Below are 15,868 nucleotides of genomic sequence, written 5' to 3' on the forward strand. Positions count from 1 at the left end.
AAAAATAGAACCACCACATGATCCAGCAATTCTACTTCTGGTTATTTATCAAGCAGAGAAAGACAACTATCATATGATCTCCCTGATATGAGGAAGTGGTGATGCAACATGGAGGCTTAAGTGGGTAGAAGAAGAATATCTAAAGAAAAATGAAAACACTGATTTAAAAACATACACGCATCCCTACGTTCATTGCAGTATTATTCACAATACCAAAGAGATGGAAACAACCAGTGTCTGTTGATGGATGAATGGATGAAGACATAATCTCTCTCTCTCTCTCGCTCTCTCTCTCTCTCTCTCTCACACACACACACACACACACACATAGGAATACTATTCAGCCATTAAAAATCAAATCTTCATTTGCAACAACATGGATAGAACGTGAGAGTATACTGAGTGAAACGACTAAGAGAAAAAGACAAACACCATATGATTTCACTTATATGTGGAATCGAAAAAACAAAACAAAACTGAAAGATGAAGAGAACAGATTGATGGTTGCCAGATAGGAAAGGGATAAGAGGTGGGGTATGTGGGGGAGAAAAGGGTTAAAGGGTGCAAACTTACAGTCATAAATACACAAATCATAGAGATGTAATGTACAGCTTGATGATTATAGTCAATAACACCATATGTATATTATGTAACTTTATATAGTGACAAGGGAAACTAGACTTATTGTGGTGATCATTTCACAGGGTACACCAATACTGAATTATTGTCATACACCTGAAAGTAATATAATATTATATGTCAATTATGCCTCAATTCAAAATTTTTTTAAAAAATCACACCACCCAACTGATTTTCAAGTAGGTGACTTTGGGACCAAACTGTGAGAAATCTTGGAAGTTAATAGGACACCTTAAAAGTAAACATAGGCTCCAGGTCCACTATAAACAATTATTATTTATTACCAAGTTCCCAGGAATCTATGTTATAGAGATAGAGGAACAAAGGATACTACTATTAAGTCCAAAACTGATAAACCTGAGATTTTATGCCATTATAAATATATCACAAGTATATAGGTATGCATTTTTTTTTAAAGATTTTATTTATTTATTTGACAGAGAGAAATCACAAGTAGACGGAGAGACAGGCAGAGAGAGAGAGGGGAAGCAGGCTCCCCGCTGAGCAGAGAGCCTGATGCAGGACTCAATCCCAGGACCCCGAGATCATGACCCGAGCCAAAGGCAGCGGCCTAACCCACTGAGCCACCCAGGCGCCCCTAGGTATGCATTTTTATGTTATATATATATATTATACCTCAGGTATAACCATATGTTTATTATATATTATAAGTATTACTTAGATATTGTATCTTTTTATATACATTATATATCATTTCAACCTATTATTATCCTTCTCAGGTATAAATATGTATATTTGTGTGTGTGTATATATGTATATATTCATATTATATGTATATAAGGAAAACGAAAAGACATGACTAAATTCAACATCCATTTATGATAATAACTCTCAACAAACAGTATGATATATATATACACACATATATATACAAACACAAAGACATATAAATAATATATACATGTACACATATACAGATACACACACACAAAAAATATATACATATACACCTTAGAAGGATAGTAACAGGTTGAATTATCTGCAAATCCAGTAGAATAAAGACTTAGATGTAAAACTGAGTTGTTTTAAGGAAAATTTTTAAATATAGCTATCTTTGCATGACTGTGAAAGAACTATGAGTACATGTTTCATATTCACCCCACATACAGCTATGATACTATATATGAAGCTGAAGAAATTCCTTCTTTAAAAATTGAAACCTAGGGGTTCCTGGATGGCTCAGTTGTTAAGCCTTTGCCTTTGGTTCACATCATGATCTCAGGTCCTGGGATTGAGTCCCACTTCTGAGCTCCCTGCTCAGGAGCTCTCTGCTCCTCCCTCTCCCTCTCCCTCTGCCTGCTGCTCACCCTGCTTGTGCTCACTCTCCCTCTGTCAACTGAATAAATAAAATCTTTTTTAAAATAAATAAATAAATAAATTTTGGAAACTACATAGGGAACAAAGGCTCTCAGAGTGAGAAATGTGCCCTACACAGGTCCTCCTCATCTTCCAGTTCAGGGTGGGGTAGCAGTAGTACCCAGGCTGACTGTTTCTTTTCTCCCCAGGGAGACATGATCTGCCCAAATGCACCCCATTGTGCCAATGCTATTAGAGGTACAGAAGCTAGTAATGGCAGAGGAAACTCATGCTCACCAAATTTAATAATCAACCTCCTCCTTCCAATAATAAATGTGAACAACTGAGAATTTCCAGTTACATTTAAAACCAACAACAAAAAAGAAAAAGGCCAAAATGAGTAGAGGACAACTGATTCTGGAGGGAACAAATAATTTCGGTAAGAGAAGAGGACTTCAAAACCATTCTCATTAATATTGTAAGAAAGACTTAAGAAGATATCCATTCACAAAGCAGAATAGGCTAATATGCAAAAAGGGAATAACAAAATAAGAATCCAGAAAAAATAAGGATACAATTATCAAAATGAAGGGAAAAATTAAAGGGAAAATTAAGGGAAAAAATTAGTTGAGTTGGAAGAAAAAAAAAGTCTCCCAAAATGTAAAGCAATAAAACCTAGAGATGAAAATATTTTTTTTAAGTCAAGAATAAGATATAAATCCAGAAGGTCCAGCATCCATCTAAGGAGGATCTTTAACAACAGAACAAAGAAAACCTGGGTGGCTCAGTGGATTAAAGCGTCTGCCTTTATGATCTCAGGGTCCTGGAATCAAGCCCCACATCAGGCTCTCTGCTCAGCGGGGAGCCTGCTTCTCCCCACACTCTCCTCTCTGCCCACCTCTCTGCCTGCCTCTCTGCCTACTTGTGATCGCTGTCTAATAAATAAATAAATGAAAAAATCTATCTTTTAAAAAAAGAACAAAGAAGCAGAAATAATCAAATAGTAGAAGAAAATTCTTAGAGCCTAAAACAGGACCCTTCAAAATGTGGTTCACCAAAAATGAAAAATAACTCAGAAACACGACCTCACTAAAGGTCAGGACATCTCAATGGGTGCTCCTTTTCAATTCTTTTCTCTGGATCCTCTTCTCTTTGTATGGACATGAGGCCTTATTATTTTCACTTCTTTCCTTTGTCTCTGCTATATTTCACTCATTCACTAAATGATCTCATCTAAACTCATCATTTTGGAGAGTGCTTGGTTGGCTCAGTCGGAAGGCATCTGACTCAATTACTGCTCAGGATCATATCGAGCCCGCTGTCAGGTTCCACACTCAGCAGAGAGTCTATTGGAGGATTCTTTCTCTTTCCCTCTTCCCCTCCCTCCACTTGGGCACTCTCTCTTAAAAAACAAAACAAAACAAAACAAAACCACACACACCTTAAAAATAAATAAATAATGGACTCATTACTTTGAATGTCGTCCATATATTGATAGCTCCAATTTTATCTGTCCATTCACAATCTCTCCACAAAACTCCAGACATCAAATTGATTTCCTTTCTGCAATCTAACCTACATTTCAAATATATTACATCTACAATAGAATATCATCTCAATCCATACTCCAAACTGCTCATCTCCTTGTCTTCCTGTCTCAAAAAAGAGAACACCATTAATCCAGTTGCTCAGGCTACAAAATCACGGCTCATGCTGAACTCCTCTTCCTCATATTCTACCACGAATCCATCAGCAAGGTCAACATCTAGCACGGATTTACAAGAACGGTATGTCCAAGAAGAACATGAATTCCCTAACACTACAAAGGAGTTGCATCCTCTCTCCTACCATTCACTGCCCTGTTTGTACTAATAACATCTCTCATTCAAAGCAATGCAGTTTTTAAGAACATGAGAATGCCTCTCTTTGTCCATGGCATAAACACTGCACATTCTACAGTAAATGATACTCACATGCTATTTCAAATGTTGAGAGTATTGGTTTCCATTCTCAAATTATCAAACTATAAAAAACTTAATTTACTAAATTAATTGTAAATTCTATAAACCTTGAAAATGTGAAAGTAATGCAAAACAGGCAGTAACAGGTGGAAGTAGATGTGGAGGAAAATATGAGGACAATAAATATCTGACTTACTCAGTAGGAAATCAAGAAACACTGTCAAAAATGAATAGGTCAAGAAATAGAATTTTTATGAAGTTAAATAAAAAAAGAATTTTTTTAATGAACTGGCAGGAAGTGGGAGTAGGGAAAGAAGACAAGTCTAAGTGAAATTAATATCTCATGCCACAGATGGGAAACAAGAGCGATTTTTAAATTGATACATTAACAAATAAAGTGTATGGATATTATTTAAGACTTGAAGTTAAACTCCAGAAAAACTAACCATAAAATCACTGGAAATAATTACTTCTGATGAGTGGTAATGAAGGTGAGTGTATTGAACTTTGCTTTTCAGTTAGCATCCTCGTCAGTGTTTGAATTTTTATTATGGCACATATTGCTGGCATAGCAATTATATAAACAAATAAAAATAAATATATTACTAAATAACAGAGCAAATGATCACATCTAAGCTAGTTTTATGTCTACATTTTCACACATCTACCTCCATAAAAATTTATAAAGAGACACCAGTTTTTGCTTCAGTGTTGTTCAGTAGCATAAGAGATAAATGTTGACCTAGGAGCCACTATGAAAGTACAAAGACTGGCTAAATACAATCTGGTCAAAATATCTAGATGCCAGAGAGTATAATTAGTAAAAGAATTTTATACAAAGGATCCTTCACATTTAGAACCAGAAAAGCTCACACAGTGATTCACTATAATTCATCTCCTTAACGTACTGCAGGCCTATATGCCCCTCCAAAGGGAGATACTGCTGTTTTCAACACAGTTAACACTTCCATTGTCCTAATACTACCTCGTGTCCTATTTCTATGCTTATAAACATGGCACTATTTTTACCTTGAATAATGCATGGCTTGGTGGCCTGCAATATTAAAATAGAAGTCTGTGGTGTGCTTCATCTCATTGGTGTGCCCAGTGGCCTCAATCCAGTGTCCTATTGGGAGACAATAAACACCATCCACCAAGTTGTTTTCATTATAGGTACAGCAACGGTCATGGTGAGGTCCATTGCCTGGAACAAGAAGAAATGACAAACAGAGCAATTAAATCAATGTTTTGCTTAAACACCCGCAGAGTAGCTGATGCAAAATTAATAATAAGAAGAAAATAAATACAAAGCTTCTCAATCCACACATTTCATTATAAACAAAAATAGACTAGAGGGGAAAAACAGAAGAAATTTGTAATTACATATGAATTTCATAGAGTTCTGTGCTCCCTTTGAATACATGTGTATTACCAAGAGCATACTAACTCTCAGAATTTAATGGTACCTCTCAGTGCCCTAACTACCCGTTGTGAGTCATTTTGTAGCCTTTTTTTTCTTTTTGGTATGCAAATTCATAACTAAAATCAGTAATAAAAAAGAATCATTAATAAAGTGTTTTAGTATCAGCTCAAATAACAAATGAATTTTTAAAATAAATACATTAATAAATAATAAAACAAATGATCACATCCAAACTGGTCTGCATGTAAATCAGCGGTTAGTACTATTTTCAGATGGGAAATTGTCACAAAGATTAGTTATGTTGCCCAAGGTCACAAAACTAGTAAGTGCCAAGCTAGTAGCAAACTGATACCCCTAGATCCCCATCTTTCGGGCACCTGATACCTTCATGTTGTTTTCTGCCTGCTTCACAACCACGAGCACACACCATCCTCCCTCCATGGAGTGAATCAAAAGAGACAGAGATGGAAGAACATGTCTCTGAAAACACTATTTGCCTACATCACATTCTGCCCAGTATCAACTACACTAGTAAACAGATCCTTTACTTCTATGAAATTATAATTCATACATTATTTCTATTTGCCCGTCTTATGTGACCACCTCATTTCAAATCATTCCTTTCCTTAAACTACCTAATTTTCATATACTGTCTTCAAAACAAAAAAAGTATAAGCAAAATAAAAATAGGAATAAGTCACATTTGTTACAAACATAAAAATCAGACACATTTGTTCCTTGATCTATCTTATAGAATATTTTACCTAAAGTTATTTGGCATAAAATCTCAAAAACAAAAAAATATTTAAGTCATTGGACCATTCTTTAGGATATAACTCCCTTGCACCAAGTAGGAGGTACAAGATGGTTCCCTTAACAAATCATCACTGATCCTCCTAGATCAGACTTCTCTTTTTCTCTTGATGGCTACAAGGCACTACACCAAGTGGTCCTTTACCCTTGATATATTAAATATCAATGATGATGAAAACCAAACTGTACTAGTAACCCCACTTCTAGAAACATATCAAATAGAAATATAACAAGAATAAAAGAGATACATAGAGATGCATGTGTGAATAATACTCTTTTAATAGCACACACTCTAAACTATATAAGTTCATCTATTCATTTTTCCACAAATACTTATTAAATGTCAAAAACATGATCTACACTACACTGTGCTGTCATGTTAAGGATTTTGGTATTTTCCATAGGAACAACAAAAAAATGAAATATTTTAAGTAGGCAGGTAACATCACCAAGTTTTATTTTAAAAGTATCTCTCTGGTTACAGAGTAAAAATGTAATTCAAATGCAATGAGATTAAAGCAAAAAGTCCATTTAAGAAACTACTGCTCTAGCCCAGACAGGAGATGACTGATGAAAGCCTGGAGGTAGAAGTGGAAAAGAGTGGGCAGATTCAGGAAGGAAAACCCACAGGACATGGTGATTAACTGGATATGGAAGGTGAAGGATAAAGGGAAGAAACAATGACTCTAGGCTTCTGGCAAATATAACTCAATATATGGTGGTATCATTCACTAAGATGTAAAATCTGACGGGAAGATCATCAGTCTAGTTTTTGGACTTGAAGTGCCATTTAGATACAAAAAAAAAAAAAAAAAAAGAGAGATATTAAGTACAGAGTCGGCATTATCAGTTTGACATCAGACCAGAGATCTGAAGTAGAAAAACGAATTTATGAGTCATCTAAGTATAAACGGCAATTGAGGCAAGGCTATATAGATGAGTCACAATGAAAAACAATAGTGATATAAAAAAAAAAAGGTTTCTAGAACCAAGTCTGAAAGCATCCCAACATTTGATACCTGGATAAAAAAGGATGAGCTTACAACGAACACACAGCATGCAAGAGATAGGGAGGGCAAGCAAGAAGAGGAGTAGAGAATGAGGGGGAGAGAGAGAGAAACCTAAGCAGACTCCATGCTGAGCACTGAGCCTGATGGGGTGGGGTGGGGGAAGGGGCTGATCTCACAACCCTGAGATCATAACCTGAGACAAAACCAAAAATTGGACACTTAACAGACTGAGCCACCCAGGTGCCCCAAGACTTACAACAATTTAAATGTTACAACTTAAATAAATACATTACTGAGGAGTTCAAATAGACATAAATGACAACGTTCAAGAAAAATTATTTACACAACATCAACTTCCTAAGAATTCGTCATTCCTAGAATTAGTTTTTTGAATTACTCATTTTTACACATACATGTTTTAGGAGAAGTAACAAAACACTTCCATTTCTTTCAGCAAGGGAAGTGTCAGTGGAGGCCAAATGGAGAACTGGAACTCTCACCCCACTCAGTAGTAATAAAGTCAATCCCTTCAGTTGTCAGTGGGTGGGGAACCTGGGTAATGAGGTATCCCCACCCTCCTACTGGAGCAGTGCTAGGGGAATCCAGTTAAATCAGAAAATTTGAATAGGATCCAGGGACACATTATATAATACTCAACAGGTTCAGGTTTCAAATCCTTATATCAAAAATCACAAAGATCTCAAACTGAATAAAAATTAAAAATGCTTACAAGATGCCAACATCAAGATGACAGAGATGTTATAATTATCTGAAAAAGATATTGAAAAAAATGAACCAAGTGTATGATGTCTGGAAGAAACTTACTTCAAATTATAGGCAGGTACAAAGTAAAAGTGTAGAAAAAGATACACCATGCAAAATTAATCAAAAGAAAGAACAGTTGGTTATGTTAATATCATATAAAGTAGAACCTTCAGAGCAAAGATTACTATAAAGAGAAAGGGAAATTATATGATATTTAAAGTATTAATCTATCAAGAAGCTGTAAGAATTCTAAATGTGTACATAACAAAAAACTGAGCTGCAAATATATGAAACTAAAAACTAAGACAGCTAAATGGAAAAAAGACAAGTCTAGAATCATAGTTGGGAATTTAAACACCTCTTTCTCAAAAACTGATAGAACAACTAGACAAAAAATCAGCAAAGAATAAAATAACTCAACATCAACATCAACCAATGGAATCTAGTTGACAATTACAGAACACATTACCCAACAATAGCTGAATGCACACTTTCAAGTGTGCACAGAACATATACCAAGCTAAATCATATCCTGGACCATAAGACAATATCAAAACATTAAAATTAAATCACAGAAAGTGCTTTCTCTAACCTCAAAGGAATCAAATTAGAAATCAATAACAGATAATGGGGAAATTTTCAAACACTTGGAAACAAATATACATATTACTAAATAATCTATGGGTCAAAAACGAAGTCTCAAAGTTATTAAAAATACATTGCAATGAATGAAAATCAAAATAATATGTATCAAAATATGTGGGACACAGCTAAAGCAGTGCTGTGAGGGAAATTTATAGCATTTAATACATACAATAAAAATAGGAAAGTTTCAAATCAATCTAATCTCCTCTTCAAGAAATTAGAAAAAGGAAAGCAAAATAAATCCAAAGCAAAAAGAAGAAATAAAGAATGAAAATAAATGAAATTAAAAACAGAAAAACATTAGAGAAAATCAAGAAACAAAGAGCTGGGTTTTTTAAAAGATCATTAAAACTGGCAAACCTCTAACAAGACTGGCAAAGAAAAGTGAGAAAAGGCAGTTGTTAGAAGTAATATGGAAAGATCCTGTGTAGCTTTCTATATTACTTCTAACAACTCCATGTGAATATACGATTACCTCAAAATAATAAGTTTAATAAACAAAACTTGGGTGCTTGTTATGTTTTGCTTTTTCCAAATAGACTGGAAATTTTTTAAGCTTCTAATTCACTTTCTATTCCATAAGACTGGCCTAAGAGTACAATATATATAAAACACATTATTTAATACCACAGTGATCTTTTATGCCTAGAAGCTCAGTTAACATTTCCAGGTCTCATCTACTTTATAAAAGGGCCAGCTGGCTAGGCTGTGAGAAGCCCAGATATGGACCTTCAACTCTATGGTCAAATAATCTTCAAAAAAGCAGGAAAAAATATACAGTGAAAAAAAAGACAGCCTCTTTAATAAATGGTGCTGGAAAAATTGGACAGTTTTGTGTACAAGAATGAAACCCAACCATTCTCTTATACCATACACAAAGATAAGCTCGAAATGGATAAAAGACCTCAAAGTGAGACAGGAATCCATCAGAATCATGGAGGAGAACATAGGCAGTAACCTCTTTGATACCAGCCACAGCAACTTCTTTCAAGATATGTCTCCAAAGGCAAAGGAAACAAAAGTGAAAATGAACTTTTGGGACTTCAAGAAGATCAAAAGTTTCTGCACAACAAAGGAAACAGTCAACAGAACAAAGAGGCAACACATGGAATAGGAGAAGATATTTGCAAATGACACTAGAGACAAAGGGCTGATGTCCAAGATCTATAAAGAACTCCACAAACTTAGGGCACATGGGTGGCTGAGTGGGTTAAGCCTCTGCCTTCAGCTCAGGTCATGATCCCAGATTCCTGTAATCGAGACCCGCATCAGGCTCTCTGCTCAGCAGGCAGCCTGCTTCCCCTCCTCCCCACCCACTCTGACTGACTCTCTGCCTACTTGTGATCTCTGTCAAAGAAATAAATAAAATCTTAAAAAAAAAAAAAAAAGAACTCCTCAAACTCAACACACGCAAAATAGATAATCATGTCAAAAAATGGGCAGAAGACATGAACAGACACTTCTCCAATGAAGACATACAAATGGCTAACAGACACATGAAAAAAATGTTCATCATCATTAGCCATCAGGGAGACTCAAATCAAAACCACATTGAGATACTACCTTACACCAGTTAGAATGGCCAAAATTAACAAGACAGGAAACAACAAGTGCTGGAGAAGATGTGGAGAATGAGAAACCCTCTTACACTGTTGGTAGGAATGTAAGTTGGTGCAGCTACTTTGGAAAACAGTGTAGAGATTCTTTAAGAAATTAAAAATAGAGAAAATAGAGCTACCCTATGACCCTGCAATTGCACTACTGGATATTTACCCCAAAGATACAGGTGTAGTGAAAAGAAGAGCCATCTATACCCCAATGTTCATAGCAGCAATGGCCATAGTTGCCAAACAGTGGAAAGAACCAAGATGCCCTTCAACGACAAATGGATAGAGAAGATATGGTCCATATATACAATGGAGTATTATGCCTCCATCAGAAAGGATAAATACCCAACTTTTGTATCAACATGGATGGGATTGGAGGAGATTACACTGAGTGAAATAAGTCAGCAGAGAGAGTCAATTATCTTATGGTTTCACTTACTTGTGAAGCATAAGGAATAACCTGGAGGACATTAGAAGAAGAAAAGGAAAAGTGAATTGTGGCAAATTGGAGGGGAGAAGAACCATGAGAGAATTTGGACTCTGAGAAACAAACTGAGGTTTTGAAGGGGAGAGGGTGGAGGGTTGGGTGAGCCTAGTGGTGGGTATTATGGAGGGCACGCATTGCATGGAGCACTGGGTGTGGTGCATAAACAATGAATTTTGGAACACTGAAAAAAAAATAAAGTTAAATTAAATAATTTTAAAAAGAAGGTTAAAGGAGTAACTTTGTGGCAGGGGAATAGGTGGGGGAGGAGGTGGAAGTGAATTATTTGTCCAGATTGGAGCTGGCCATTGTCAATTATTCATTAGCATTAATTTAAAATAAATAAACAGCTCACTAAGGTAGAACAAACTAATCTGTTATTGGCAGAAAAGTGGAAATGGATTGATTTAACTAACAATAAACACCTCTTTCCATAGAGCAAATTTGGCCATCATGTTATTTGTTCATCAAGGCAATATAGGTAAGTTAAAATAAAGTGTATAAATGTCAAGGAATAAGAGGCCTGCTTCCTGACACTCAAAAAAAAAAAAAAAAAAAAAAAAAAAAAAAAAAAAAAAAAAAAAACAGAGAAGTAAGAAGCCTCGGAATTTAAAATCTTAACCAACACATTATTTCAAATAGTTCTACAAGTTTGAAAGTTCAGATTAAAACAAGTATATTTTTTACAAAATCAGGAAGTTTTTTTTAATTTTTATTTCATTTCAATGTTCCAAAATTCATTGTTTATGCACCACACCCAGTGCTCTATGCAATTTACGCCCTCCTTAATACCCACCACCAGGTTTACCCTACCCCCCCAACCCCTCTCCCCTCCAAAACCCTGTTTGTTTCTCAGAAGTTTTTAAGTTATATTGCATAAACACAATCAATTGGATAGTGCAGTCCACTTAAAATTAAAATTCTTATTATTATTCATGATATTTTATTTGAATCAATCCTCTTTGGAGTTTAATTAGTTTAAAGTTTTTTTTCTAGCACATGAACATTAAATCTGAACCTAACACATTAATCTCTAATTTTAGCTAGTAATTCACCCATATCAAATTTCTCATGCCCCATCTATTACTGCCTCAGAAGCTACTGGTGCATTAAGTTGTACAAACATGGTATAATCATTACCAACTCTTTGGCATTTTGATATTCTGTTCCAGTGGCAAAAAGCAAAATCAGGGGTACCTGGGTGGCTCAGTGGGTTAAAGCCTCTGCCTTCGGCTTGGGTCATGATCCCAGGGTCCTGGGATGGAGCCCCACATCAGGCTCTCTGCTCAGCAGGGAGCCTGCTTCCCTTCCTCTCTCTCTGCCTGCCTCTCTGCCTACTTATGATCTATGTGTGTCAAATAAATAAATAAAATCTTCTAAAAAATTTAAAAAAAAATAAAATAAAACATAGAAAAATTCTTTTTGCTGAACCAACTGCCTTTCTAAAAGAGTGGATCCTGTTTGAGTTGAGCACTTTGATAAATTGCAATCTGCAATGGTAGAAAAAAAGCTGGGTTTGGGGCTGGGGATGGGAGATAGCTGAACTGCTTTGTAGACTAGGGGACTCAGATGCAATCAAGGAAGGAGAGGATGGGGGAAAAGGATGTTGAGATTCAGAAGAAGGAAAGGTAAGAAGGAGAAAGAGGAAAGAGAAGAGAGGATTCAGGTAGTAATAAACTACAAAAGGTGAAGCAGATAATCAAAACAAGCTGGTCAGGAGAACAACAAAGAGCAGGTAAAGGCAAGCATTTCAATATTTAATTTGCGTTGTCTGTCCTTCTGTTATTTCCTCTTTCCTCTTCACCAACTGCCAATATAACCCACTACACTCACACAGATTTCTTGTATAGAGAGAGAGAACAGTCCACTAATAAAAATTTATTTAAAAACCAGATTCCTTGCCTATGTTGACTTGATATAGAACAAGCAGAGCAGAAGCAAGAAAGCAAAGTCAAGAACGGCCATGAGGGGGCGCCTGGGTGCCTCAGTGGGTTAAAGCCTCTGCCTTCCGCTCAGGTCATGATCCCAGGATCCTGGGATCGAGCCCCGCGTCGGACTCTCTGCTCAGCCGAGAGTCTGCTTCTCCCTCTCTTTCTCTCTGCCTGCCTCTCTGCCTGCTTGTGATCTCTGTCTGTCAAATAAATAAAATAAAAAATCTTTAAAAAAAAAAAAAAAAAGAACGGCCATGAGGATGTAAACCTTTGTTGCTTACACAGGCATCTTAGAGAGGTTCCAATCTCCCAAATCTACAGCAATAGAGACTAATTACATATATATAGTAGAATAAAGAGAATATATATATGAATACATACATATGTGTGTATTCTACACACACACAACAGAATGAAGTGTTAAGAAATAAAGCAATGAACTCTAATAGGAAAATAACCAATGCAAGACTTACGTAGAACATTTTCATTTAAAAAGATTTTTATCTTATTTCATTAAAGAAATGCACAAATCTTAATTAAAAAATATAAGTAGACAACACTTTCTGCTAATGGTAAAAAACAATGTTATTTGGCTAATGAAAACTAGGAAATCATTGACCACACGAGGATATGAAGGAAATTCTATACTAACTCAGACAGGTGGACAAAGCCCCATTCCTGTGTAACAGTACTGCACTAAGATAGGTTTATATAGTTAAGAGTGTCATGGCTACAGTTAGAGCTGAAATAACTCCTAAGAAAAATCCAGTACAAAGTAACCCAACAAATTTGAAAAGAGCTTTGAGGGATTTGGTTAAAAATAATAGTAACTACAAACACAAATGGTGGCCCACTTAGCAATGACAAAAACAGGAAATTAGACTTCGAGATAACAAGGATTTTCTATGGTAGATATGAAAATATTACTTGAGAAGGAGGATAGAGTTTGGAGCAACCAGAGAGAAAACATCAAATGTGACAAGGTGATTAAGGTAATGAACCAAACACCTGGCTCAGGTGTGTGTATGTGTATGTATGTGCAAGTGCATGTGTATGCACTTGTATATATATGCGTGTGCATTGTGTGACTGTCTTTCCAAGTAGAATTATTGATAAATGGTGATTGTTATTTTTATGGCAAATAAGTTGAAATGTGGGATACGTAAACATCATCTCTTCAGAACATCTGGACATAGAAACTTATCTAACTCTTTTAGTCAAAAATGAGCCACTCAGCCTAAGACAATTACTTGATGGAATTCCAAGTCAGCAGGCTCATACCTTTGTACATAATAGGTCTGGCCTTTTTTGTTCTCATTAATAACCAGACTTAAGACCATTCAAATTCTATGAGAATGCTTCAAATTCTATGAAATGATCAACAAAAGTCCTTGAGTTGTTTGGTAGGTAGGTATGATGTGTTGGTCTTCTCAAAGGTGAGCTTGTTGTGTGCAGCAGGAATGATTAATAAAGCTTAACCCTGGACCCACTCTTGGCCAAGCCTCCAGAGGAGATCTTTTAAGTAAAACTCCTAGAATAATCTTGATCGGTTCCAGCTAAGAATTTTAAGAGGAAAAAAAAAAAAAAAATCAATGGCTGCCAACCATACAGAAAACATTAGAAGTGGTAATTAGGGAAAATTCCCAAGATTACAGAAAAGTATGGGGAAAATGGAAGTTTATATTAAGTTAGGCTGAAAACATATAAGAGAAGGAAAAAAAGAACTTACAGAAGAAGAAAAATTCAATAGTTCTTTTTTTCTTAAAAGATTTACTAATATGTAATATCTTCATTGTTATGAACTAACTTATGTTTCCCCCAAATTTATACATCGAAGCTCTGAATCCCAATGTGGATTATACCTAGAAATAAGGCCTTTAGGGAGGTAAAATCAGAAGGGTGAGGCCCTAATCCAATAGGATTGGTGTCTACAAAAAGGGGAAGGGACACCAGAGCTGTGTCTCCAAGCAGGCCAGGATGAAAAACTGCATGAGGACATAGTGAGAAGGTAGCCATCGGCAAGCCTGAAAGACTTCTCACCAGAAAACAAAGCTGATGGCTCTCTGATCTGGGACACCCTGCTTCTAGAACTGTGCAAAAATAAATGTTTGTCATAGGTCACCAGTCTATAATATTTTGCTGTAGCAGCCCAAGCAGACTAATGTAATCATATATACATGAAATATTCTAGAGTTTAATTCAGCTCACATTCAAGTATTACTGAGAACTCATGTACCCGTGCCGTGGTAGAGGGAGGTTGACAAATGAAATTTAAAACACAATTCCCACCATGAATGAACCCGTTTTCATTAGACAAAGGTTACATAAAGCAATCAGTGAATGAAATACAGCCACTTTAAATGATGAAAATAACTGTAAAACCATACCATAAAATACTAACACATAAACAGAATATTCAAGAATGGCAAATAGGCTTCCTTTCTGGTGCCATTTTCAACATATGGTGACTGATATTGTGTTGAAATGTACTGTAAGGAGCAACTGGCTCACTAGGAAAGAAAACGATGATAGATTTATAATGTGTCCATGGATGTTGAAGACTGAAAACCAAGGATGACAGGATCAGTGTGAGCCACAGTTTCCAAGACAGGATCTGTGACGGAGGTGACAGCTCTCAAGGTGTGACTGACAACAGGGTATGCTAATACATAACAGAGGGCACAGCAACGTATGAATAAGTAGGATTTAAAGCAGGAAATAGGTAACAGCAACAAATCTGTCTGTTCCAGTAGGTAGAGTGACAACCTAATAGTCATTGTGGGTTCATATTACTTACCAAATTCTAAAGCAAGCACTGTACAACAACTGACTTGCAAAACCAGAGAACCGAGTTACTAATTCTTTTTTTTTTTAAAGATTTTATTTATTTGACGGAGAGAGAGAAATCACAAGTAGGCAGAGAGGCAGACAGAGAGAGAGAGGGGAGGAAGCAGGCTCCCTGCTGTGCAGAGAGCCAGGGGCTCAATCCCAGAACCCTGGGATCATGACCTGAGCCGAAGGCAGAGGCTTTAACCCACTGAGCCACCCAGGCACCCCTCAAGTTACTAATTCTTTAGCCATTATGTAAGAAGTCAGATTTTTTTTTTTTATGTGGAAGATTCATATTAACTAGTGATTCATGATGATACCCACATCTCAAAATGGTAGGCATCTCAGAGATTGAAGCTTTACTTGAAAAGGATCCCAAACAATGGCATAACCAGAAAATTATACTTCCATTTAAAATTAAATAGAGGGAACCAGGGTGGCTCA

The 15,868-nt window shown here is 36.1% G+C and overlaps 1 protein-coding gene across 2 annotated transcripts in view; it reads right to left on the reverse strand.

The window, feature by feature from the left end:
- Positions 1-15,868, reverse strand: part of EPM2A (EPM2A glucan phosphatase, laforin) — a 178,212-nt gene that overhangs the window by 130,380 nt on the left and 31,964 nt on the right. For both annotated transcript variants that reach the window (XM_059400888.1, XM_059400889.1), the window contains exon 2: positions 4,947-5,121. In XM_059400888.1, coding sequence (XP_059256871.1) covers positions 4,947-5,121 — 175 coding nt within the window. The remainder of the gene's footprint in view (positions 1-4,946; positions 5,122-15,868) is intronic.

This window comes from Mustela nigripes, chromosome 5, assembly GCF_022355385.1.
Source record: "Mustela nigripes isolate SB6536 chromosome 5, MUSNIG.SB6536, whole genome shotgun sequence".
NCBI classification, from domain to species: Eukaryota; Metazoa; Chordata; class Mammalia; order Carnivora; family Mustelidae; genus Mustela; species Mustela nigripes.